The sequence below is a fragment of the Nycticebus coucang genome, chromosome 7 (genome assembly GCF_027406575.1).
Source record: "Nycticebus coucang isolate mNycCou1 chromosome 7, mNycCou1.pri, whole genome shotgun sequence".
Taxonomy (NCBI): Eukaryota; Metazoa; Chordata; class Mammalia; order Primates; family Lorisidae; genus Nycticebus; species Nycticebus coucang.
The window spans coordinates 98,189,725-98,214,520 of record NC_069786.1 but is presented as its reverse complement, the minus strand read 5'-3'; the positions used below and the strand labels follow the sequence as shown (position 1 = coordinate 98,214,520).

Below are 24,796 nucleotides of genomic sequence, written 5' to 3'. Positions count from 1 at the left end.
CTTTTAGTACGAATGTTTTGGTTACATGAGTATATCGAAAAATTGGAGATGTGGCGGCGCCAGTGGCTCAGTGAGTAGGGCGCCACATCAGTACTGAAGGTGGCGGGTTCAAACCCAGCCCCGGCCAAACTGCAACAACAAATAAAAATAGCCGGGCATTGTGGCTGGCGCCTATACTCCCAGCTACTCGGGACAAGAGAATCGCCTAAGCCCAAGAGCTGGAGGTTGCTGTGAGCTGTGACACCATGGCACTCTACCAAGGGTGACGAAGCGAGACTCTGTCTCTAAAAAAAAAAAAAAAGAAAGAAAGAAAAGAAAAATTGGAGATGATAATAATTGGGTTATAATAATTTATTGTCATTTAGTCGTTGTTTAAGAATTAAAAGGAGTAGGCTCAGCGCCTGTAGCTCAATGGGTAGGGCTCCAGCCACATACACCAGAGCTGGTGGGTTTGAATCCAGCCCAGGCCTCCAAACAACAACGACAACTACAACCAAAAAATAGCCAGGCACCTATAGTCCCAGCTACTTAGGAGCGTGGGGCAAGAGAATCGCTTAAGTTTAAGAGTTTGAGGTTGCTGTGAGCTATGACACTACAGCACTCTACCAAGGGCACAGCTTGAGACTCTGTCTCAAAAAAAAAAAAAACCACAATTAAAAGGAGTAATTGATATGCTTACCTGATTTAACAGATTTTTTAGAATGATAATAATCCTAGCTTCATTTTCATAGCACTTTTATTTATCTTGTCAATATCCTAGTGCATTCTTAAGTTTTCCCTTCCCTTCATTTCCTAGCTGAAATGTTTTCTGTTCCAAATTTCTTCCCTTCAGGCTTCTAAACCCATTTTATCTATTGTCCTTTATAGACATTGACAATATACGTTCTTATACAAACTACACATTTGAAACAAGTACCATTGATTCTCATTACTCACAAATTCCATAATTCCAAATTTCGATATTTACTAACATTGATTTGTAATCCCAAAATTATCAAAATAATTTGTAGTACAGAACTGTGCTGAAAAAAAAAGAAAATCCCCAAATCAATATTCTTGACACTTTCACAGCCATGTGCAGGCATTCTCAGAGAGGCAAAATATTTGAATCACCCACTGCATACATTTCCCAGAGGTCAAATGGTTTCTCTCATACTGTAAAACAAGTGTCCTTTTTGCGTTATTTAATGCCACATTTCCCAGACTTCTATGATTTTTATTAGTGATTTGGCTATTTAAAATGGTCCCCAAGCATAGTGCTAAAAGTACTATCCAGTGTTGTTAAGCACAAGAAAGCTGTCATGTGCCTTGTGGGAAAAACACCTGTGTTTCATAAATTTCCTTCAGGTATGACTTACCTGCTATTGACTGTGAGTTCACTGTTAATGGATTAACAGTGTGTATTAACAATAACGGTGTCTTTAACAGAAATACACATAAAACAAACCTACATATTGATCAGCTGATAAAAATGCTCCCGGGCGGCTCCTCTGGCTCAAAGGGGTAGGGCGCCGGCCCCATATGCCGGAGGTGGTGGGTTCAAACCCAGCCCTGGCCAAAAACTGCCAAAAATGCTCCCACAGGAACCTCACCTCTATTTCCTCTAGCAGCACTGGTTCGGTATTAACTGTTTCAGTGTTTGCAACAACTTTACAGAACATAACATAATAATAGTCAAGTATATATATTTTGGCTTGGCACATGTAGCTCAAGCGGCTAAGGCACCAGCCACATACACCAGAGCTGGCAGGTTTGAATCCAGCCTGGGCCTGCCAAACAATGACAACTACAACCAAAAAATAGCCAGTCATTGATTGTAGCAGGCACCTGTAGTCCCAGCTACTCGGGAGGCTGAGGCAAGAAAATCTTAAGCCCAGGAGTTGGAGGTTGCTGTGAGCTGTGACGCCATGGCACTCTACCCAGGGCAATAGCTTGAGGCTCTGTCTCAAAAAAACAAACAAACACATATATATATATTTCACTGAACCTCAGAACTAACTGCATGTATGAACATTCCTTGTTCATTGATTATGTAGGCATATAGTGAATTACTGGCAGGTTTTTCATAAAATAAATTTGCTTAGTTTGTTTCCGGTTATTTCAACCTTATTATTTAATTAAGAATCAATTGCGGGCGGCGCCTGTGGCTCAGTGAGTAGGGCACCAGCCCCATATGCCGAGGGTGGCGGGTTCAAACCCAGCCCCGGCCAAACTGCAACAAAACAATAGCCGGGTGTCGTGGCGGGCGCCTGTATCCCAGCTGCTCGGGAGGCTGAGGCAAGAGAATCGCGTAAGCCCAAGAGTTGGAGGTTGCTGTGAGCCGTGTGACGCCACGGCACTCTACCCGAGGGCGGTACAGTGAGACTCTGTCTCTACAAAAAAAAAAAAAGAATCAATTGCTACAGTATTTTACTCCTATAAGAATTTTAGCTTATCTTTCTTTGTTTTTTTTTTATAGAGACAGAGTCTCACTTTATGGCCCTCAGTTTGGCCGGGGCCGGGTTTGAACCTGCCACCCTTGGCATATGGGGCCGGCACCCTACCGACTGAGCCACAGGTGCCGCCCAAATTTTAGCTTATCTTTCTGATCCCTCTTTAGATTTCTTCTTTTTTTAAAGACAAGAGTCTCACTTTATCGCCCTCAGTAGAGTGCTGTGGCGTCACAGCTCATAGCAACCTCCAACTCCTGGGTTTAGGCGATTCTCTTGCCTCAGCCTCCTGAGTAGCTGGGACTACAGGCGCCTGCCACAATGCCCGGCAATTTTTTTGTGTATATATATATATATATACACACCCACCACCCTCGTTATATGGGGCCAGCGCCCTACTCACTGAGCCACAGACGGCACCCCCCTCTTTAGATTTCAATGTCCATTTGTTTTTTTTGTTTTTTTTTTTTGTAGAGACAGAGTCTCACTTTTTGGCCCTCGGTAGAGTGCCGTGGCGTCACACAGCTCACAGCAACCTCCAACTCCTGGGCTTAAGCGATTCTCTTGCCTCAGCCTCCCGAGTAGCTGGGACTACAGGTGCCTGCCACAACACCCGGCTATTTTTTGGTTGCAGTTTTGGCCGGGGCCGGGTTTGAACCCACCACCCTCGGTATATGGGGCCGGCGCCGTACCGACTGAGCCACAGGTGCCACCCGATTTCAATGTCCATTTTAATAATTCATATGTTCTTCTACCTATAGAATAGAAAAGGCATTACTGTTTATCCCTTTAGCACGGATCCTTATTAAAATAGCCCAATATTGTTTATATGTTCATTAAAATAGGTGCCTAAGTTTTTTTTAATGTGTTTTTATATACATGTGTGAATTTGTCTTTAACACGGTTAACTGTGGTGACTTCCAGAATTCAAAGAATTTGAGTTTTTGAGATCGTCTCAGAATCTTTGTCACTATGTTGTCTCTCTTGTCCATTTACCCTAAGCCTCTAAAAGGCTTATATTCCATTGTATACACCAAGTGTCCCATTTCTTACCAGTCTCTGAGAGACTTCTCAATACCCTTGCCTTTTTTTTTTTTTTTTTTTTTTTTTGAGACAGAGTCTTACTTTGTCACCCTTGGTAGAGTGCGGTGGCATCACAGCTCACAGCAACCTCAAACTTTGGGGCTTCAGCGATTCTCTTACCTCAGCCTCCCAAGTAGGTTTTTTTTGTTTGTTTGTTTAGCAGGCTGGGGGCTGGATTTGAACCTGCCAGCCCTGGTGCATGTGGCCAGCGCCCTAAACACTGAGCTATGGGCACCCAGCCAAATACCCTTGCCTTTTAAACATGTATAGAAAAAAATGTACCTTATACTGCTGCTACTTTACAGTTGTATTTTCCTATTTTCATTTGATTTCAGAGTTTTTAAATGCATCACCCTTTTTTTAAAATGTATTTGCTTTAATTTCTTTGTTCTGTGAACTGCTTGATAATCACTCTAATTTCTGTTCTACTAAGCCATTGACCTTGGTTTATTCTTTATCTTGATCTCTGCTGTATTGTTGATGTCAACAGCTCCATCCTCTAAATGTTTCCTTCACTGACTTATGTTTGCTATATATAATGTGCTCATGTGTATAACACACATGCCAGTTTTGGCCCAAATTTTGAGGAAGAAGTATGTTATTCTACATTGGCCAAAAATGCTTTTGTTGCAGATTTGTCATAAGTTCAACAAAATCTATTATCATATTCCAGGGTATTATTTTCAATATTGCTTTCTAGAGTTACACTTCAATGCATAAACGTAAATGAAAGAATTTGGGTGGTGCCTGTGGCTCAGTGAGTAGGGCACCTGCCCCATATACCAAGGGTGGCAGGTTCAACCCCAGCCCCGGCCAAACTGCAACAAAAAAGTAGCTGGGCGTTCTTGTGGCAGGTGCCTGTAGTCCCAGGTACTTGGGAAGCCGAGGCAAGAGAATCGCCTAAGCCCAAGAGCTGGAGGTTGCTGTGAGCTGTGATGCCATGGCATTCTACCGAGGGTGACAAAGGTTGCTGTGAGCTGTGACGCTATGGCACTCTACCAAGGGTGGCAAAGCAAGACTCTGTCTCTAAAAAAAAAAAAAATGTACATGGATATGGAGTTAGTTTACTACCCATGTGTAATGCACATACTTATTTTTCATTCAAAAATTTGGGCAGAAAAGTTTGCATTATACGTGGCTAAATACAGTAATTTCTATGATCTTTCTGATGCCTTGTGTGATATTCTAAGTCCCTTCACCCTTCTTTAGTCTCCTTTGGCTTTTGTAATAATCAAGGTTTGCCCACTCTGGGAGGCTGAGGTGGGTGGATCACCTGAGCTTACAAGTTCAAGACTAGCCTAAGTGAGGGAGACTCTGTCTCTAAAAATAGCCAAGTGTTGTGGCAGTCGCCTATAGTCCCAGCTACTTGGGAGGCTGAGGCAAGTGGATTGCTTGAGCCCAAGAGTTTGAGGTTGCCATGAGCTATGACACCATGGCACTCTTCTGAGGGCCACAAAATGAAACTCTGTCTCAAAAAAAAAAAAGTAAAAAATAAACAAGGTCTGCTACATAATCTTTAAATGCTTAATGAAAACTTTCGTTTTCGTGCGGCGTCTGTGGCTCAGTCGGTAAGGCGCCAGCCCCATATTCCGAGGGTGGTGGGTTCAAACCCGGCCCCGGCTGAACTGCAACCAAAAAAAAAAAAAATAGCTGGGCGTTGTGGCGGGCGCCTGTAGTCCCAGCTACTCGGGAGGCTGAGGCAAGAGAATCGCTTAAGCCCAGGAGTTGGAGGTTGCTGTGAACTGTATGATGCCATGGCACTCTACCAAGGGCCATAAAGTGAAACTCTGTCTCTACAAAAAAAAAAAAAAAAGAAAACTTTTGTTTTCTATTTTTGGTATCCCCTCCACTCTGACCTTGTAATGCAACATGTTTAGATTAAACCTCCCATCTATTATATGCATTTTGTCTTTTTTCCCTATGCCTTATTAACTAACTGCTTTCTTTAGGGTTTGATGTAAGTGCTAACCGTCTCTTGCCTATTTTATGAGTCAATGACATATCTTCTTAAATAAATTACATACCCCCAAGCGATCATTATTTTATCCTATACTCCTTTGATATGTTCCTTAATACTTAGGCATTATGTGAGGTAAGGGAATAATGACTGAAATGTTGTTAAAAATAATAATTGCATTCCCTTTCCTTTTAGATTCTTCTTTAGAACTCTTCCTTCTTATCCACAATTTGGATAGCCAAATGTTGAGAGGAGACAAGAGCCAGCAAATCATTGGACAGTTGTCCTCTTTGCATAACATATACCTTATAGCATCTATTGATCACCTCAATGCCCCTCTCAGTAAGTAAAATATTACTATTTTTCTTTCTTGAGCTATCAGTGTTGTAAAATTAATTTTCTTAATGATTTAAGAAAATTTCTTTATTGTGTTTTTAGTATACTTTTCTCTGGTTACATGTTTAAAAGCACAGGTTGCTAAAATGCATCCCAGGCTTACTTAGAACATAATTTTTGGAAATAAAAATTCACACTAAAGGAGTGTGTTTTATACCTAAAGTTACATGAGAGAGAGACCAACTATTATTTTAGGTTTTTATCCTTTTGTGGTATTATAACACTTAATTTTGAACTCAGTTCAGACTTTGTGATAATCCTGCAGAACAAAATGTTAAATTATTTTATTTATTTTTTTTTTTCGTAGAGACAGAGTCTCACTTTATGGCCCTCGGTAGAGTGCCGTGGCCTCACACAGCTCACAGCAACCTCCAACTCCTGGGCTTAGGCGATTCTCTTGCCTCAGCCTCCCGAGTAGCTGGGACTACAGGTGCCCGTCACAACGCCCGGCTATTTTTTGGTTGCAGTTCGGCCGGGGCCGGGTTTGAACCCGCCACCCTCGGTATATGGGGCTGGCACCTTACCGACTGAGCCACAGGCGCTGCCCAAATGTTAAATTATTAATTAATTATTATTATTATTTTTTTTTTTGGACACAGTCTCACTCTCTTGTCCAGTCTAGGCTAGAGTGCTGTGGCATCAGCCTAACTGAAAGTAATCTCAAACTCCTGAGCTCAAGTCACCCTCTTGCCTCAGCCTCCTGAGTAGCTTGGACTGGCACTTGTCACAATGCCTGCACAATTTTTTCTATTTTAAGTAGAGATGGGTTCTCACTGTTGCTCAGGCTGGTGTCAAACTCCTAAGTCAAGCAATCCTCTTGCCTCGCCCTCCCAAGAGCACTAGGATTACATATGTCAGCCACCACACCCAGCCTAAATTATTAATTTTTTTAAACAGTGCCTTATTAGTGCTAAGATATTTTAATTTATAATTAATGTACAAGTAAAGATTCAGTTATTGGTAGACAACGAAATTTGGAGTTACTGATCTGGATGGGGAGGTAGGAAAAATGAAAAATTTTAGGATTCATTTTGATTTAATGCTTTCTCATTGTTTCCTAGGATGGAACTTAGTAACATGAAAATGCTTTCTAATTCTTGGTAGGCTTTATGTGTGTGTGTTTATTTGTTTGTTTGGGTTTTTTTTGACCATGTGCTCTATTTAGTGTGGGATCATGCAAAGCAAAGTCTGTATAACTGGCTATGGTATGAAACTACTACATATAGTCCTTATACTGAAGAAACCTCCTATGAGAATTCTCTTCTGGTTAAACAGTCTGGATCCCTACCACTTAATTCCTTGACTCATGTCTTACGAAGCCTTACCCCTAATGCAAGGTAAGGATAAAAACTGTATTTCTTTTTTAAAAATACTCTACACATTTTAATACACTATACACTACTAGGTTTTAATACTGATACTAAGATCTCTGCTTAGTTTGAAGAATGAAGAGAAATAATAGTAATAATAGTTGCCATTATTGTATTACATTAGGCAGGGTACTCAGTAGTTGTCTATGAAACTGCCCAATAATTAAACAACAGTACCAACATTTTTTTCTTAATACATTTTGATAGTTCTGAATAAGAGTATCTAACTGATCACCATGGGAAAAAAGCAGAATTTGGTGGCTTGTACTTAAATTTTATTGTTATTTTTAATTACATATTGAACATTGTGATATGCAATAGGTCATTTGATGCTTGTAACTAAGGTGGACGGTTAATTGCACAAAGATTTTGATACTGATCTGTCTAGCTCCAAATGTCATGCTCTTAAGCATCTCTGTATGTCTTCACTGAAGCCCTTTCAGCAGCTTAACCAAGAGGCATATCCAAATTAATAAAAGCTAAGACAAGCTAGATATAGCATAAGCCCGCAAAATGTAAATTATATAATTAGCCTGCTGAAACAGGCTTTTACTAGTGAACTCTACCCCCGCACACAAGAATTAAATTCTATAACTATATTTATCAAGATGAATTCTTTAAAAACAAGAAACAAAAAATTGCTAAGAATAGATCATTAAGATTTAAATAGATAAAAAGTATTGTGAAATACTCTTCTAAAAGGAGTAGGGCACCGGCCCCATATACCAGAGGTGGCAGGTTCAAACCCAGTCCCGGCCAAAAGCTGCAAAAAAAAAAAAAAAAAAAGCCAGGCTTTGTGGCAGGTGCCTATAATCCCAGCTACTTGGGAGGCTGAAGCGAGAGAATCGCTTAAGCCCAAGAGTTTGATGTTGCTGTGAGCTGTGATGCCACGACATTCTACCGAGGGCAACAAAGTGAGACTCTGTCTCCAAAAATAAATAAATATAAATAAATAAATAAAACCAAGTGGGCATTGTGGCAGGAGCCTGTAGTCCCAGCTACTCGGTAGGCTGAGGCAAGAGGATCGCTTGACCCCAAGACTTTGAGGTTGCTATAAGTTATGAATTCACAGTACTCTACAGAGGGCTACAAAGTGAGATTCTGTCTCAAAAAAAAAAAAAAATAATACAAAGAAAAAAAGAAATCAGTAGGGGTAACAGCAAAGATATGCCTGAGCATCCCTGTGTACTTCGTCCTCTGCCTACTCTTCTCTATTTCCTTGGGTTAGTACCATTCAGAAATGGTACTTTTCATTTCCGTGCATACTATTAATTTCTATTCATATTGATATATAAATGTGAACACTATATAACACTGTTTTATGTGGTTGTATTTTCACACCTACCATCTGTCTGGTTTAGCATTTGTCCTAAACAAATACCGGTTGGACTATAAATGTTATGGTTATGCTACTGTCACTCCACATAAGTAAGTCAAATTCCTAGCTGCTAATGCTGCTTCTACACCCAGAATCAGCTGGGCTGTGGCTTCAACTTTACTTACCACTGTAGGTTCTGTTCCACTGAACTATTCTTATTTTGAGCCACACTATATATTTGATTTATTTTTTGAGACAAAGTCTCACTTTGTTGCCGAAGGTAGAGTGCTGTGGTGTCATCCTAACTCAAAGCAACCTCAGACTCTTGTTCGCAAGGGATTCTCCTGCCTCAGCCTTCCAAGTAGCGGGGACTATAGGTATAGCCACAAGGCCCAGCTAATTTTTTCTATTGTTTTTTAGTAGAGAAGGGATCTCACTCTTTTTCAGGTTGGTCTCAAACTCCTGAGCTCAAGCAATCCACTTGCCTCAGCCTTGCAGAGTGCTAGGATTACAAGTGTGAGCCACTATGCCTGGCCTTCCGTTTTGTTTTTATCTATTATACTGCGTGTTTGGAATAAATGGGAATTAATGGTGAAAGTATTATGCTATCTTACCTAGAAGTGTCCCCTCATTCTTTTTTTTTTTTTTTTTTTTTTTTTTTTTGGCCGGGGCTGGGCTTGAACCTGCCACCTCCGGCATATGGGACCGGCGCCCTACCCGTTGAGCCACAGGCGCCGCCCCCCTCATTCTTATTTGAAAAACAAACTGTCGGTCAGATGGTGTCAGTCATCACCAGCCTGAGCAAGAGTGAGACCCTCATCTCTAAAAATAGCTGGTGTTGTGGTGGGTGCCTATAGTCCCACTACTCGGGAGGCTGAGACAAGAGGATCACTTGAGCCCAACAGTTTGATATTGCTATGAGCTATGATGCCACAGCACTCTACCAAGGGCAGTAAAGTGAGACTCTTCTCAAACAAACAAACTGTCTTTGCTAGTCTCACTTATTTTTTAGGAAACTGAATTTTCAAAATACAGAGAAACATATATAGTTTCATTTAATACAAGGTTATTTTTAATATTATAAAATTGGGCCGGGCGTGGTGTCTTACTCCTGTATTCTAGCACTCAGGGAGGCTCAGGCAGGAGAACCCCTTGAGCTCAGGTAGTTCAAGACAAGCCTAATAAGAATGAAGCCAGTAGAATGAAGTCTACTAAAAATAGGAAAAACTTAGCCAGAGGTCATGGTGCATGCCTATAGTCCCAGCTACTGGGGAGGCCGAGGCAAGAGGATCACCTGAACCCGTAAGTTTGAGGTTGCTGTGAGCTAGGCTGATGCCACAGCACTCTAACCTGAACAATAGATATTCAAAAGAATCTCAAAAAGAAAACGGTGTATGCCAGATGTAAATGTATGAATTTATGTATTTCTACCCTGTCTCAGCTCACAAAGATTTAAGATAGCACACCCAGGATGATCTCAATGCCAAATATTAAGGGCTGTTATGTATGGCCGTTATGTTAAGGTTATGGGATTATTATTTTCCTCCTTAGGTGGTAGTATATATTTTATGTTCTCTACAAAAACCAATTTATAGTCAGAAGTAAAACCAAAAATACTTTTAGATTTTTCATAAAAGGAAGTTAAAAAGTTTTTTCTGTTTAAGTGGGGAAGAAGATCATATTCTTTACAGAAAGGAATGAAGATAATGCAGACAGGCTACGTGTTAGCATTTTCTCAGTGTAACGTACTACTAATTTTTGTCTTTGGATGTTAACTTTCTGGATTTAATTTTTGTTTTCTTTTTATCCTTAGGGGAATTTTCAGGCTACTAATAAAGTATCAGCTGGATAACCAGGATAACCCTTCGTACATTGGTATCTAATACTTATGATATATTAAGTTATATAGCTTTTATTTCACCCCATAAATCCCTTTTTCTGAAATCTAATGATAAGGTAACACTGCAGTTTTTCACAGCAGTGAATTAGTAATCACTCCATGAGGGGCATGTCTGCCACATAGCAAATTTGCAAGCAGCCCAGCTGAACAGGCTGCTTTCCAACATCAGTTCAAAGACAAATTCAATAGTCCAGGTCCAACATCAGTTCAAAGACAAATTCAATAGTCCAGGCATGGAAGCTCACACCTATAATCCTAGACTTGGGAGGCCAAGGCAGGAGGATCACTTGAGCTCAGGAGTTCCAGTCTAGTCTGAGCAAGACTGAGGCCCTATCTCTACTAAAAGATAAAGTAGGGCCAGGCGCGGTGGCTCTCGCCTGTAATCCTAGCACTCTGGGAAGCCAAGGCAGGTGGATTGCCTGAGCTCACAGGTTCAAGACCAGCTTGAGCCAGAGCGAGACCCCATTTCTAAAAGTAGCCAGATGGCAGCACCCATAGCTCAGTGGGTACGGTGCTGGCCACATACACCTAGGCTGGTGGGTTTGAACCCGACCCAGGCCAGCTAAAAATACTACCACAAAAAAAAAAAATAACCAGGCTTTGTGGGCGGGCACCTGTAGTCCCAGCTACTTGGGGAGTCTGAGACAAGAGAATCGCTTAAGCCCAAGAGTTTGAGGTTGCTGTGAGCTGTGACGCCATGGCACTCTGCCCAGGGTGACAACTTGAGACTCTGTCTCACACAAAAAATAAATAAATAATATATAAAAATAGCTGGGCATTGGGGGAGGCACCTGTAGTCCCAGCTACTTGGAAGGCTGAGGCAAGAGAATTGCTTGAGCCCAAGCGTTTGAGGTTGCTGTGAGCTGTGATGCTACAGCACTCTACTGAGGGTGACAAAGTAAGTCTCTGTCTTAGAAAAACTAGCCAGGCATGGTAGGAGGCACCATAATCACAGCTACTCGGAGGCTGACGCAGAAGGCTGCTTGAGCCCTGGGGTTCAAGGCTATAGTGCACTATAACTGCATCTGTGAATAGTCATCATACTACAGTCAGGGCAACATAACAAGGAGCTGTCTCTAAAAATAAGTAAAATGAAAGTTAACTTTATTCATGCTATTTAAAACTTCCTACAGGTTATGTTACACTCAGCTGACTACTTTCACTAGTCAGTTCTCTTTAAAAACTATAAGCCACAATATCTGCCTAAATGTTCTCCAATTTTGCTTTTTTCAGAAATACTTACTTTTTTTTGAATCAGGAGTTGTTGACTGCTCTGGCATAATATGCTAGCAGCACTTTTGTTCTGTGTCCTTTTGTGTAGTTATACATGGGGTTGTGTGTTAAATACTAACTTAGGTTCACATGTCATTTTGAACTCACCAGGACTTTCTTTTCAAGATTTTTACCAGCAGTGTCGGGAGGCATTCCTCGTCAATAGTGATCTGACACTCCGAGCCCAATTAACTGAATTTAGAGACCACAGGCTTATAAGAACAAAGAAGGTAAAATTCTGTGTTATAACGTTGTATGCCAGGAATCGTGTATATCCAGTGTATACCTTTGACTCAAACCTGATTTTGAAACTGAGGTTCCATGATCGGTCACAAGGATTCACTTAGGCATTGTGCTGTTTGAGTTATATAAAAAGAGCCATGGTAGAAGTACTCTGCTTAAGAGCAGAAAACATTGGGCTGGGCGCAGTGGCTCATGCCTATTATCCTAGTCGAGGTGGGTGGATTGCCTGAGCTCACAGGTTTGAGACCAGACTGAGCCAGAGCAAGACCTGGTCTCTAAAAATAGCCAGGCACTGTGGCAGGTGCCTGTAATCCCAGCTACTTGGGAGGCGGAGGTAGGAGAATCGCTTGAGCCCAGGAGTTGGGGGTTGCTGTGAGCTGTGATGCCACAGCACTCTACCCAGGGTGACAGCTTGAGGCTCTGTCTCAAAAAAAAAAAAATATATATATATATATATATGAGCCAAATAGTTCTATTTCCTTATCTCTTCCCTCTATTCAATAATAGTCTATATTTATTAAGTACAAACTGTATTTCTGATATTATACTCAGTGTTAGGATAAGTAGTAAACAAAGCATAATTGTTTTTCTCACAGAGCTTAAAGTGTAATCGGGAGATAGACGTTAGTCAAGTAATCACACATGTAAAAGTTCAACTGTATGAGTAAGTCCAATAATCTGAAGGTACATGGTCTGAAAGAGCATAATAAGATAGATGTATTTGACCTAATTATGGATATCAGAAGAGACCACTGAGCTGAGTCAAAACCAGAAGGGAAGAGTATTCTCGGCCAGGAACAACACACACGGAGTCCCTGGAACAAAAAGGCCAGTGATGATGATATAAGGGCATGTCGTCCTTCAGTGCAAGGAAAGGATTTTAATCTTTATTCTAAAATAATCAATAGTCATTTTTAAAATTATTCTAATTATTTTGGAAAGTGGAATTGGCAGAATAGGATGGGACTGCCACAAATGGATGTGCAGAGGCCAGCCAGGAATCTGTGACTATTCTGGGTCAGCTGATGGTGAAGAGAGAAAGTAATTGGATTCAAGATATACAAGAATGGATGATAGATGGGATATGGCGGCCAAGGGACAGGAATGTGTCAAGAATGACTCCTGGTTTCTTCCAGTTTTTCATCGCACCATCATTGAATGAAAAACTGGAAGAGCAACATTTGGGGAGACAGATGATGACTTTATGATCTTAGTAAATTTAGACTTACTCTTGTTGAGGTTCATTTGAGATTTCCGACTAGGCAGTTGGTTACCTGGCACAAAATATCAGAAGAAAATCTGGGCTGGAGATAAAATATTATGATTATAATGCATTTAGATTTTAACTGAAACCAGGCATTGGGGGGGATCTCCAAGAGGGAAGATGTTTAGTGAAATTAGAAAACCAGGAACTAAGCCTAGATGTCTGACATTTAACAGCCATGTAAAGGATAAGCCTGCAGAGAAGAGTGAAACAGAGAACTGGGAAGGGTGGATGTGATGTCACAGAAGCCAAGGGTAGTATGTTTCAAGGAAGAGAGCATAGTCAGCAGTGTCAGATGCTGCTGAGAGGCCAAAAAGATGAAGCCTGAAAATGTCTATGGGATTTAGGAATATGGAATTGCCAGGTGGTCTGAGCAAGTGATGTACTAATAGGAGCAGAAGTTGTGTTGAACTATGTCAAGTGAGAAGTGGGGAAGTGGAGATTGCCATATAGACAAGTCTCCTGGTAAGTTGAGGAGGTAGGATGATAGATGGAGAGGGATGAGGTTTAGTGAGGGTTATTTAAAAATAGGAGGGTGGCGCCTGTGGCTCAGTGAGTAGGGCGCCGGCCCCGGCCCCATATGCCGAGGGTGGACGGTTCAAACCCGGCCCCGGCCAAACTGCAACAAAAAAATAGCCGGGCGTTGTGGCGGGCCCCTGTAGTCCCACAACTCCCAGCTGCTTGGGAGGCTGAGGCAAGAGAATCACGTAAGCCCAAGAGTTAGAGGTTGCTGTGAGCCGTGTGACGCCACAGCACTCTACCCGAGGGCGGTACAGTGAGACTCTGTCTCTACAAAAAAAAAATAGGATATACCTGGGCCAGGTGCAAGTAGCTCATGTCTGTAATCCTAGCACGCTACAAGGCCAAGGTGGGAGGATCCCTTGAGCTCAGGAGTTTGAAACCAGCCGGAGCAAAGTGAGACCCCATCTCTGCTAAAAATAGAAAAAATTAGCCTGGCAGGCACTTGTAGTCCCAGGTATTTGGGAGGCTGAGTCAAGAGGATAGCTTCACTGAGCCCCAGGAATTTGAGGTTGTTGTGAGCTATGATAACTCCACTGAACTCTAGCTTGGGTGATAGAGGAAGATCCTCTTTTTTTTTCTTTGTTTGTTTCGTTTTAAGACATTCTCACGGGCAGCGCCTGTGGCTCAAAGGAGTAAGGCGCTGGCCCCATATACCAGAGGTGGTGGGTTCAAACCTGGCCACAGCCAAAAACTGTGAAGAAAAAAAAAAAAGATTAAAAAAAAAAAAAAAAGACATTCTCACTCTGTCGCCTTAGGTAGAGTGCTGTGGCATCATAGCTCACAGCAGCCTCAAACTCTCCGTCTAGAACAGTCCTTTTGCCGCAGCCTCCCAAGTAGATGAGATTACAGGTATGCACCACCAGGCCTGGCTAGTTATTCTGTTTTTAGTAGAGATGGAATCTCACTCTGCCTCAGGCTGTTCTTTTGAACTCCTGAGCTCAAGCAATACACTCAGGTTGGCCTCTGAGCAAGGCCCTGCTTTAAAAAGGAAGGGGGAAAAGAGGCCAATAGAGAACAAGTTTGCTGAAAGGGGGGGAAAAAAGAACAGAGAAATGAGTAATGTCAGAGTCTGGACAGGGCAGGAGACAAAGGAGGACCTACAGCACAGTGAAGAAAGTAAGTGTTCCCCTACCTACCCTCTTACTAGTCGTCTTTTCCACTGTAGAGTAGTTTAACTCCGTGTGTGTAAATAGACATATAAATCTGTGTACCCTGTTGCCTTAATTTTTATACTTACATATTTACTTCAAATATTGCATCAAAGAAATCAAATCCATTTTCCCTTTAACCTATAACAAATACCTGCTATGAATGACTTACAGAGGATTCTTTCATCTTTTAGGGAACTGATGGAGTGGAATATTTATTAATTCCTGTTGACAACGAAACATTGACTGATTTCTTGGAAAAGGAAGAGGAGGAAGCTTGAAGCTATGCTTTACTCCTGAACCTTCCAGGGAAGAGTTGTTGTACCCCAGTTGCCACTCCTCTGGTGGAAAGTTGTGTTTACATCCATTAGATTATTTTTCCAGGGTATAAGATTTCAATTTGGGAAGTGCGGATGTTATCATTTAGAACTTCTGATTAGCCTGGCTGGTGTACAGTCTCTAGTACTATGCAGCGGTTCTCAAGTTGGAGAAAATGTGCCTTTCATTCATTACCTCTCTGGAGACTTCTTGCTTGAATGAACAGTGTGCTCAGGGATTATTTGGAACTGGGATGTTTTTGAATTCTTTTATACTAGAGATAATATTCCTGATTTTTTCGAGGGCCTTTTAACACTCCCCGAGCTGATTGTTTGCAAGTGTGCTTGTTCCAGAGTGTGGAAGCATAAAGACACGGGCACCACATAAATTGGCTGTCTTTGCTGCTGTGTGTCTCAAAACCAATGAGTGTAACGGAGAAGGTAGATCATCTCTTACTGTGTCTGAAACAGCTTATCAAAAGGTACAGACTGGGAAGAAGTAGGTGATCCAGCTTTCTCCTTTTGGACTTAGGCTATGTACTTAGGGGTTGAGGCAGGGAATATACTACTATTTCTGTTGGGATAGTAGAAAAAACCTAAGGAATATTTAGGGTTATATACCCAACCTAGAAAGCACATAAACAATACATAATATTTGGAACAGTTTATGTCTATGCCATGACCTTCATGATACAAGTGAGAAGCCAGGCTAGAAAAATAAAATCCTGAATTACATTTCGAGACAAGAGAAAATAAAAACATTCCTTATTCTTGTATATTGACTTTTTTTTTTCTTGAATAACATGCAGGTGAATAGCATTTTTTTTTAGTTGAATAGCATTTTAATGGCTGCCTGTTAATCTTAATCCTTCTGTCAGATAGACTCAACACTTAATGTATGATGTTTTTTTTTTCCATAAAATGATGCTTTCAAGTCTGCTATATATTTTGCTGAGGTTACACTAAGGAAAAAGGCCAACTGAGGCTACCGTTGTCAGCTTATAGTTTTTAGACACCCTGAAATATTTCATACTTGGAAATGAAATTCTTTCCTAAGATACCACTATAATAAAATACGTACTACATCAGCATTTTTCACTTATTTCTTATTTCATAGACCTCTTTCATGAACATATTTATAAAAATGCTTGGAATTTTTTTTTATAGTTTCCTTGTGGCATATAATTAAGTAATTTTATGTTAAATCTATTAAGCATTTAGTCTTAAGTATATAACTGCTAATCAAAATATTTAAATTTGTACATGAATCTGATTTTAAAAAATGTTTAATATGGCTGGGAGCTATGGCTAACGCCTATAATCCTAGCACTCTGGGAGGCTAAGGTGGGTGGATCACTTAAGCTCAGGAGTTCTAGACCCTATCTCTATTAAAAATAGAAAAACTTAGCCAGGCATAGTGATACACACCTATAGTCCTAGCTACTTGAGGGGACTGAGGCAAGAGGATTGCTTGAACCCAAGAAGTGGAGGTTACTGTGAGTTATGATGATGCCATCACACTCTACCCAAGGCGACAGATTTAAGACTTTTTTTTTTTTTTTTTTTGAGACAAGAATCTCACTATGCCACCCTCGGTAGAGTACCATAGCATCACAGCTCACAGCAACCTCAAACTCTTAGGCTTCAGTGATTCTCTTGCCTCAGCCTCCCAAGTAGCTAGGACTACAGGCGCCCACCACAACACCTGGCTATTTTTTTTGTAGTTGTCGTTTTTTAGCAGTCCCAAGCCTGGTTCTAACCTGCCAGCCCCAGTGTATGGGGCCGATGCCCTAACCACTGAGCGACAGGTGCTAAACCAAAAAAAAAAAGTTTTTGATAGTATCAAAATTCAATGAACATGGGCGGCGCCTGTGGCTCAAAGGGGTAGAGCGCAGGTCCCATATGCCGAAGGTGGCGGGTTCAAACCCAGCCCCGGCCAAAAAAAAAGAAAAAAAAATTCAATGAACATGAATTTTGTTCCCACTTCCTAATCCCCAGTCCTTTAGGCAACCACTAATAGCATTTTCTTAGGTATTGATCAAGACATGGTCTATAAAGGCCAGGCATGGTGACTCATGCCTGTAATCCTAACACTCTGGGAGGCCGAGGAGGGTGGATTGCCTGAGCTCACAGGTTCAAGACCAGCCTGAGAAAGAGTGAGAGCCTGCCTCTGGAAATAGCCAGGCATTGTGGCAGACGCCTGTAGTCCCATCTACTCTGGAGGCTGAGGCAAGAAAATGCTTGAGCCCACGTGTTTGAGGTTGCTATGAGTTATGACGCTATAGCACTCTACTGACAGTGACAAAATGAGATTCTGTTTCAAAAAAAAAAAAATAGTCTATGCATTATGTATCCATTGGTCCCGTTTTAAAAACACAAATGGTAAGGCCAAACATAGTGGCTCATCCCTATAATCTTACTTAGCACTCTAGGAGGCTGAGGTAGGTGGATTACCCTGAGCTCATGGGTTTGAGAACAGTCTGAGCCACAGTGAGACCCTGTGTCCAAAAATAGCCGGGTGTTCTGGCAGGCACCTGTAGTCCCAGTTACTTGGGAGGCTAAGGCAAGAGAATCGCTCAAGCCCAAAAGTTTGAGGTTGCCGTGAGCTGTGATGTTACGACACTCTACCAAGGGTAACAAAGTGAGACTCAGAAAAAAAAAAATAATAAAATAACACCAATGGTAATATATATTTGCTGGTTTGTACCTTAATTTTTTTTTTTGTAGAGACAGAGTCTCACTTTCTGGCCCTCAGTAGAGCGCCGTGGCCTCACACAGCTCACAGCAACCTCCAACTCCTGGGCTTAAGCGACTCTCTTGCCTCAGCCTCCCGAGTAGCTGGGACTACAGGCGCCCACCACAACGCCCGGCGATTTTCTGGTTGCAGTTTGGCCGGGACGGGGCTTGAACCCGCCACCCTCCGTATATGGGGCCGGCACCCCACCAACTGAGCCACAGGCGCCGCCCTGTGCCTTACTTTTTTGCTTAGTACATCTGGTTTATAATAACCATTACAGTATAAAAAATATACAAAGCCTAGGGCCAGGCACAGTGGTGGCTCATGCTTATAATCTTAGGACTTTGGATGGCTAAGGCAAGTGGATTGTCTGTACTCAGGGCTTCGAGACCAGCCTGAGCAAGAGCGAGACCCCATCTCTACAAAATAGCCGGGCTTTGTGGCGGGCACCTGTAGTCCCAGCTACTTGGGAGGCTGAGACAAGAGAATTTCTTAAGCCCAGGAGTTTGAGGTTGCTGTGAGCTGTGACACTATGGCACTCTACCCAGGGTCACAGTGAGATTGTCTCTAAATAAATGAATAAATAAAAATAGAACAACTGAGGCAAGAGGATCTCTTGAGCCCAACAGTTGGAGGTTGCTGTCAGCACAGCACTCTACCCAGGGTGACAGCTTGAGCCTCTGTCTTAAAAAAAAAAAAAAAAGTATTTCAAACATTAACTTTTTTTTTTTTTGCAGTTTTTGGCCGGGGCCTGGTTTGAACCTGCCACCTCCAGCATATGGGGCCGGCGCCCTACTCCTTTGAGCCACAGGAGCCGCCCTAAAACATTTACTTTTTATAACTTGGCATAATCCTGGATTTCTTGTGTAAGAGGAGCTCGATTAGTTCTAGTAGTCTAGAAACTAAACTTTAAGCATCATGTTTGTTTCAATGTATGATCATTTCATTCATATAAAACATCAGTGGCTTTTGGGGGATGGTTCATAGGTTTTGGGGTAATTTTTAAACAAAATTTCTAACTTTAGAAGTTTACTTATTTTTTTTTTTAGGGTGGCGCCTGTGGCTCAGTGAGTAGGGCGCCGGCCCCATATGCTGAGGGTGGCGGGTTTGAGTTCAAACCCAGCCCTGGCCAAACTGCAACAAAAAAATAGCCGGGTGTTGTGGCGGGCGCCTGTAGTCCCAGCTACTCAGGAGGCTGAGGCAGGAGAATCTCCTAAGCCCAATAGTTAGAGGTTGCTGTGAGCCGTGTGACGCCACGGCACTCTACCGAGAGCCATAAAGTGAAACTCTGTCTCTACAAAAAAAAAAGAAGTTTACTTATTTTTTTCTAGCTAATTCAAATTTGAAACCAGTAGCATTGTTCAAAATGTACTTTCCTACATTCTAGGAGGTGAGATGACTCTTCCAGCTTAATTTTGAATAGCTATCAGATAACAGTGAGTCATAAGAGCCTGCCTTATCACAGATTGTGGCTCCTGAAAACCAAGGGATGAATAAATTATACTTTGTTCTCAGGCTTTCTGTACCGTAATTACTTGACTTCTTCCTTAGGGGGTGTCCTACATTTTAATTTTTCAAATTGCTGTTAAACCATTTTAATTAACGTTGAGCACTTACTACATAGAAGGCTCTGCCAGGAGTCTTAAGGATATGAAAACATGAAACATCTATTTAAAAGGTTTGGGCGGCACCTGTGGCTCAGTGAGCAGGGCGCCGGCCCCATGTACCAAGGGTGGTGGGTTCAAACCCAGCCCCGGCCAAACTGCAACAACAAAAAAATAGCCGGGCGTTGTGGCGGGCGCCTGTAGTCCCAGCTGCTCGGGAGGCTGAGGCAAGAGAATCGCGGAAGCCCAAGAGCTGGAGGTTGCTGTGAGCCGTGCAACGCCACGGCACTCTACCGAGGGCGGTAAAGTAAAACTCTGTCTCTACAAAAAAAATAAAAATAAAAGGTTTTAGTAACATTAAAATTTGTAGTATCTTCAATGTATTAAATTTGAGATAATTCATGCTATGAAAAACATAACTTTAAACATGAATACAATATGAAACTCATTACCAAAATTTCATAATAGTTCTATAACATTTTGGCCCCAAGCTTTCCCACGTACAGGGCATCCCAACAGTCACCATACATAGGAAAAGTTCACAAGCTCATATTTTATATTTTTTATATTTATATATCAACACATGGAGAAATATTTTATCATTTTATTTATTTTATAGATAAAGGTACATTTAGTTACAATTTCCCACTTTCCCTATGTATGTATGGTAACCTTTGGGACACCCTGTATTTAGGTCACCATCTTTACCTTTCTTTCCCAAAGCGTGGTCCTCAAAATGGCAACATCTACGTCTCTTGGGAGCCCAAAAATTCTTGGACTGTATGCAAACGTCTGAGTCAATCTTCATTTTAACTAAATCTCCAACAAATGTTCTCATGCACCTTTTTTTTTTTTTAAATATTTTTGAAGATTTTATTGCAAACCAAAATTGGTTTATCACACACAAAAAAGTTGTGTGGTGGGAAAAGAATTGTACATATTATAACCATGTTAATTACAGTACATTAAAATGGTTTACATTACAAATAAGCCTATAAGTTTAAATATACTAGTGTTATAACCCAATGTACAGATTTTCTTTATACAATTATCAGGAATGTAAAAAAAAAAAAACATAAATAATGCCCATTTTACAGGTGACATTTTTAAACAATGAAAACACCAGCGGCTCTGACTGACAACTGGTGCATTGGTCCATAAAAACCCTTTCTAAAAATAGAAATATTTGTAGCAGCAATGCTTTCTTTAAGCATCTGAATACAAGTCTTTGCAAGACCATTTCAATAAAGTTAGTTTTAACTGTATCTTACAAAAAAAAAGTCTACACATAAATTTATCTTCCAAATATCTTCCAATGTCCCACGTTGTAGTGTCCTGCAAGTGTCACATTGATGCTTATAACAAAATCCATCGTCTGTGATCAAGCATACCACACTCATTCCACTGTTCACAGAGTAAGTCCACAAGGAAAGAGTAAAGAACTGAAACACTGCAATAGGAAAAGCTTTGGAGCTAACACGATCTCTTCAGAAAAGGCACATTTCATAATATTTATTATCACAGCCTAGATAAACCTGCAGGAGAACCTTCTTAGAACACTGCCTTCCTTCTGACAAGACTCCTGCGTCTAAGGTGGCACTGTAATGCTCATTTCAGAGATAGCACCATGTTGGAAGTAAGAATGAAAATGAAAACGTCATGAGCTCACTGAGGATGTGCTCTTCCAAAAGCTTCCAGCAAACTGTGCAAGATTGCTAAGCTTCCAGAGATGTGCAAATTCTCTTTTAAAGATGTCAGCCAGCAGCTCCACCAAAAGCCTAACTAAAACATTTAAAACACACAAAATCCTTCAAAAGCAACCCCAAGGTTGTTCAGAGGAAGAAGTCCATGGGAGGTGCATAGGAGAAGCCTAGGAAAGCCTCCACAGCTTCCTTGACGCTGGCTGTCATGAGGATGCTGTCAGGGGACCCGCCAATGGAGTTGGGGACTGGCGGTAAACTCGGGATCAAAGTGCTGCAGGTTGCTGGGTCCACTCACATTTGGGTTAAAAGGAGGAGTAATCTTATTAATGAGATCATCCCAGTTAATTAGGGAGAAGAAGACATGACTCTTAATCTCCATAAAGTCATCCTTGGCACCAAGCCACTTTGTCCTGTCCTGCAGGAGGCCTTCCAGGAGGTGCCTTGCAGAATTTGTGTTATTTGGTTTCAACTGGAGAGGCTTGTTCAGAATGTTGTCACATCTCAGCTGTGTTTTGGCTATAAAAAGGAGGCAGGCCATACAGCATCTCATACAAGACAGCCCCCAGGCACCACCAGTCCACAGTCCAGTCATAAGTCTGCTTATGGAGCACCTCAGGTGCCAGACACTCAGGTGTACGACAGAAGGTAGACGTCGTGCCATGGTTCTCAATGTTTTCCTTGCACAGTCCAAAGTCGGTAAGGACAATGTGTCCCTGGGAGTCTAGCAGAATATTCTCAGGTTTTAAGTCTCTATAGACCATGTTCAGAGAGTGCAGGTAACTCAAGGCACTGGCTATTTCAGCAGCATTGAAACGAGCCCGTGGTGGGGCGGCGCCTGTGGCTCAGTGGGTAGGGTGCCGGCCCCATATACCGAGGGTGGCGGGTTCAAACCCGACCCCAGCCAAACTGCAACCAAAAAAAAAAAAAAATAGCCAGGCGTTGTGGCGGGCGCCTGTAGTCCCAGCTACTCGGGAGGCTGAGGCAAGAGAATCGCTTAAGCCCAGGAGTTGGAGGTTGCTGTGAGCTGGATGAGGCCACAGCACTCTACCGAGGGCCATAAAGTGAGAATCTGTCTCTACAAAAAAAAAAAAAAACGAAACGAGCCCGTGGTTCCAGGAAGCAGCGCTCCCTCTGGAGATTGTAGAACAACTCTTCACCATTAATGTAGTCTAGAACAAAGTACAATTTGTCTGCAGTGTGGAAAGAGAAGTGAAGGCCCACCAAGAAAGGGTGTTTCACATTCTTCAATAAAACATTGCACTCTGACATCATATGCTTCTCCTTTTTCAGGATTGCTTTCTTCTGTAAAACTTTGACTGCATAGAACACTTCTTCTGCCTTGTGTCTTGCTAGAAGAACCTTTCCAAAACTGCCTTTCCCAATCACTTTCAAGAAGTGAAAGTCAGATGGTTTAGCATGAGGGTTGGATGATGGACCAAGGTTGATTTGCTGAGAAGGACTTGGTGGAGGAGAAGGGTTGGCATTCATAAGCTCAGGCTCCTGGGGCTGGGAGATTTTCAAGATGGACTGAACGGGGTGCTTGCATGCATAGGAGTTATTAGCAATCCTCTGAATAAAGTAGTTCAGGCCATCCTCCTCTGTTTCATGAAAGCAATAAGAACTGCTACCTTTCCCCTCATTCTGGAGTAAGTGAGGGGACCCCTAGCAGCCTCAGTTTTCACCGTCATCGCTTCCGAGGGAATAAATCAGGCTGTTGATGACTGGACACCGGCTCAGCCAACACCGCACCTTTTTTCTTAATTTTTTTTCTTTCTTTCTTTCTTTTTTTTTTTTTAAGAGATGGGATTCTGCTGTGTTGTCCACTCATCTTGAACTCCTGGTCTCAAGCAATTCTCTCACCTCCACCCTCCCAGAATGTTGGGATTACAAGCATGAGCCAGCACATGTGGCCTGTCACGCGGGTTAAAGTATAAAAAGCAAAGGCATACAACTAACATCTTAAAATAATATAAGTTGAGTATCTGTTATCCAAAACGGTTGGAACTCGAAATGTTTCAGATTTTTTTCTAATTATGCAATATTCATACTATATTCAATATATTCAGGCATACCTCTGAGATATTGTGGGTTTAGTTCCAGACCACTGCAATAAAGCAAATATCACAAGACAAGTCAAATGAATGTTTTGGTTTCCCAATGTATGTAAAACGTTACGTTTACAACATAGTTTATTAAGTGTATAATAACATTATGTCTTAAAGTATGTACCTCAATTTTAAAATGTTGCTAAAAGACACTATCATCTGAGCCTTCGCTGAGTCATAATCTTTTTGGTGGTGGAAGGTCTTGCCTTAATATTGATAGCTGCTGACTAATCAGAGTGGTGATTGCTAAGATTGGAGTGGCTGTGACAATTAATTTTAATATAACAGTGAAGGTTACCACATCAGTTGACTCTTCATTTCATGAAAGATTTCTCTCTATAACATAGTGCTTTCAAAAGCATTTTATCCACAGTAGAACTTTTTTCAAAATTTGAATCAGTCCCTTCAAACCCTGCTGCTGCTTTACTAAGTTTGTATAAAATTCTAAATCCTATGTTATTATTGCAACACTGCACAACATCTTTACCAGGAATAGACTCCATCTCAAGAAACCAAAGTCCTCATCTGTTAAAGTTTTATCATGAGATTGCAGCAATTTAGTCACAGTTTCCTTTGGACTCCACTTCCAATTCTTGTTCTTTCTCCAATTTCCACAATATCAGCAATTACTTCCTCTACTGAAGTCTTTTTTTTTTTTTTTTTTTGAGACAGAGTCTCACTTTGTCGCTCTTGGTAGAGTGCCCTGGCATCACAGCTCATAGCAACCTCAGACTCTTGGGCTTAAGCGATTCTCTTGCCTCAGCCTCCCCAGTAGCTGGGACTACAGGCGCCCGCCACAACACCTGCCTATTTTTTAGAGACGAGGTCTCGCTCTGGCTCAGGCTGGTCTCGAACGTGTGAGCTCAGGCAATCCACCACACCCGGCCTGTACTGTAGTTTTGAACACTTAAAATTCATGAACACTTAAAATTCATCCCTGATGGTTGGAATCAATTTCTTCCAAACTCCTTTTTATGTTGATATGTTGATCTCCCATGATTCACTAATGTTTTAAGTGGCATCTGTAATGGTGACTGCTTTCCAGAAGGTTTTCAACTGTGCTGAAAATCATCAGAGGAATCACTGTCAATGGCAAAACATACTTCTTAGATTTAAAAATCAAAATTACTCCTTGATTCATGGGCTGCAGAATGAACGTTGTGTTAGCAGGCATGAAAACACATCTTTTTGTACATCTCCAGCAAAACTGGATGACTAGTTGCGTTATCATTGAACAGTAATATTTTGAAAAGAATCTTTTGTTTTCTACATGGTAGTGTTAGGTGTTAGTACCAGATATCAGGTCCCCATGTTTCCAGGTTCTTTATAGTACTGAAGAATGGTTACTGATACTGAGTCCACAGAATAAATGAGCAGAGCAGGCAAGCAGGTGAAGTGCCAGAGTTTCCTTAAAGCATAGTACATTCC

At 41.6% G+C, this 24,796-nt stretch overlaps 1 protein-coding gene and 1 pseudogene across 3 annotated transcripts in view; one reads left to right on the top strand and one right to left on the bottom strand.

Annotated features, from left to right (window-relative positions):
* ORC2 (origin recognition complex subunit 2) overlaps positions 1–16,307 on the top strand; it is a 61,635-nt gene extending 45,328 nt beyond the window's left edge. For both annotated transcript variants that reach the window (XM_053596624.1, XM_053596623.1), the window contains 5 exons: positions 5,665–5,811; positions 7,031–7,202; positions 10,367–10,428; positions 11,837–11,955; positions 15,097–16,307. In XM_053596624.1, coding sequence (XP_053452599.1) covers positions 5,665–5,811; positions 7,031–7,202; positions 10,367–10,428; positions 11,837–11,955; positions 15,097–15,183 — 587 coding nt within the window. In that variant the 3' untranslated portion in view covers positions 15,184–16,307. The remainder of the gene's footprint in view (positions 1–5,664; positions 5,812–7,030; positions 7,203–10,366; positions 10,429–11,836; positions 11,956–15,096) is intronic.
* Positions 16,308–20,505: 4,198 nt separating this feature from the next.
* On the bottom strand, positions 20,506–23,204 carry LOC128589854 (serine/threonine-protein kinase Sgk1-like; annotated as a pseudogene). Its single transcript, XR_008381140.1, has 2 exons — positions 22,364–23,204; positions 20,506–22,098 (listed from the first exon to the last, which is right to left on the bottom strand). The product of XR_008381140.1 is annotated as a serine/threonine-protein kinase Sgk1-like (transcript).
* Between the last annotated feature and the right edge of the window lie 1,592 nt (positions 23,205–24,796).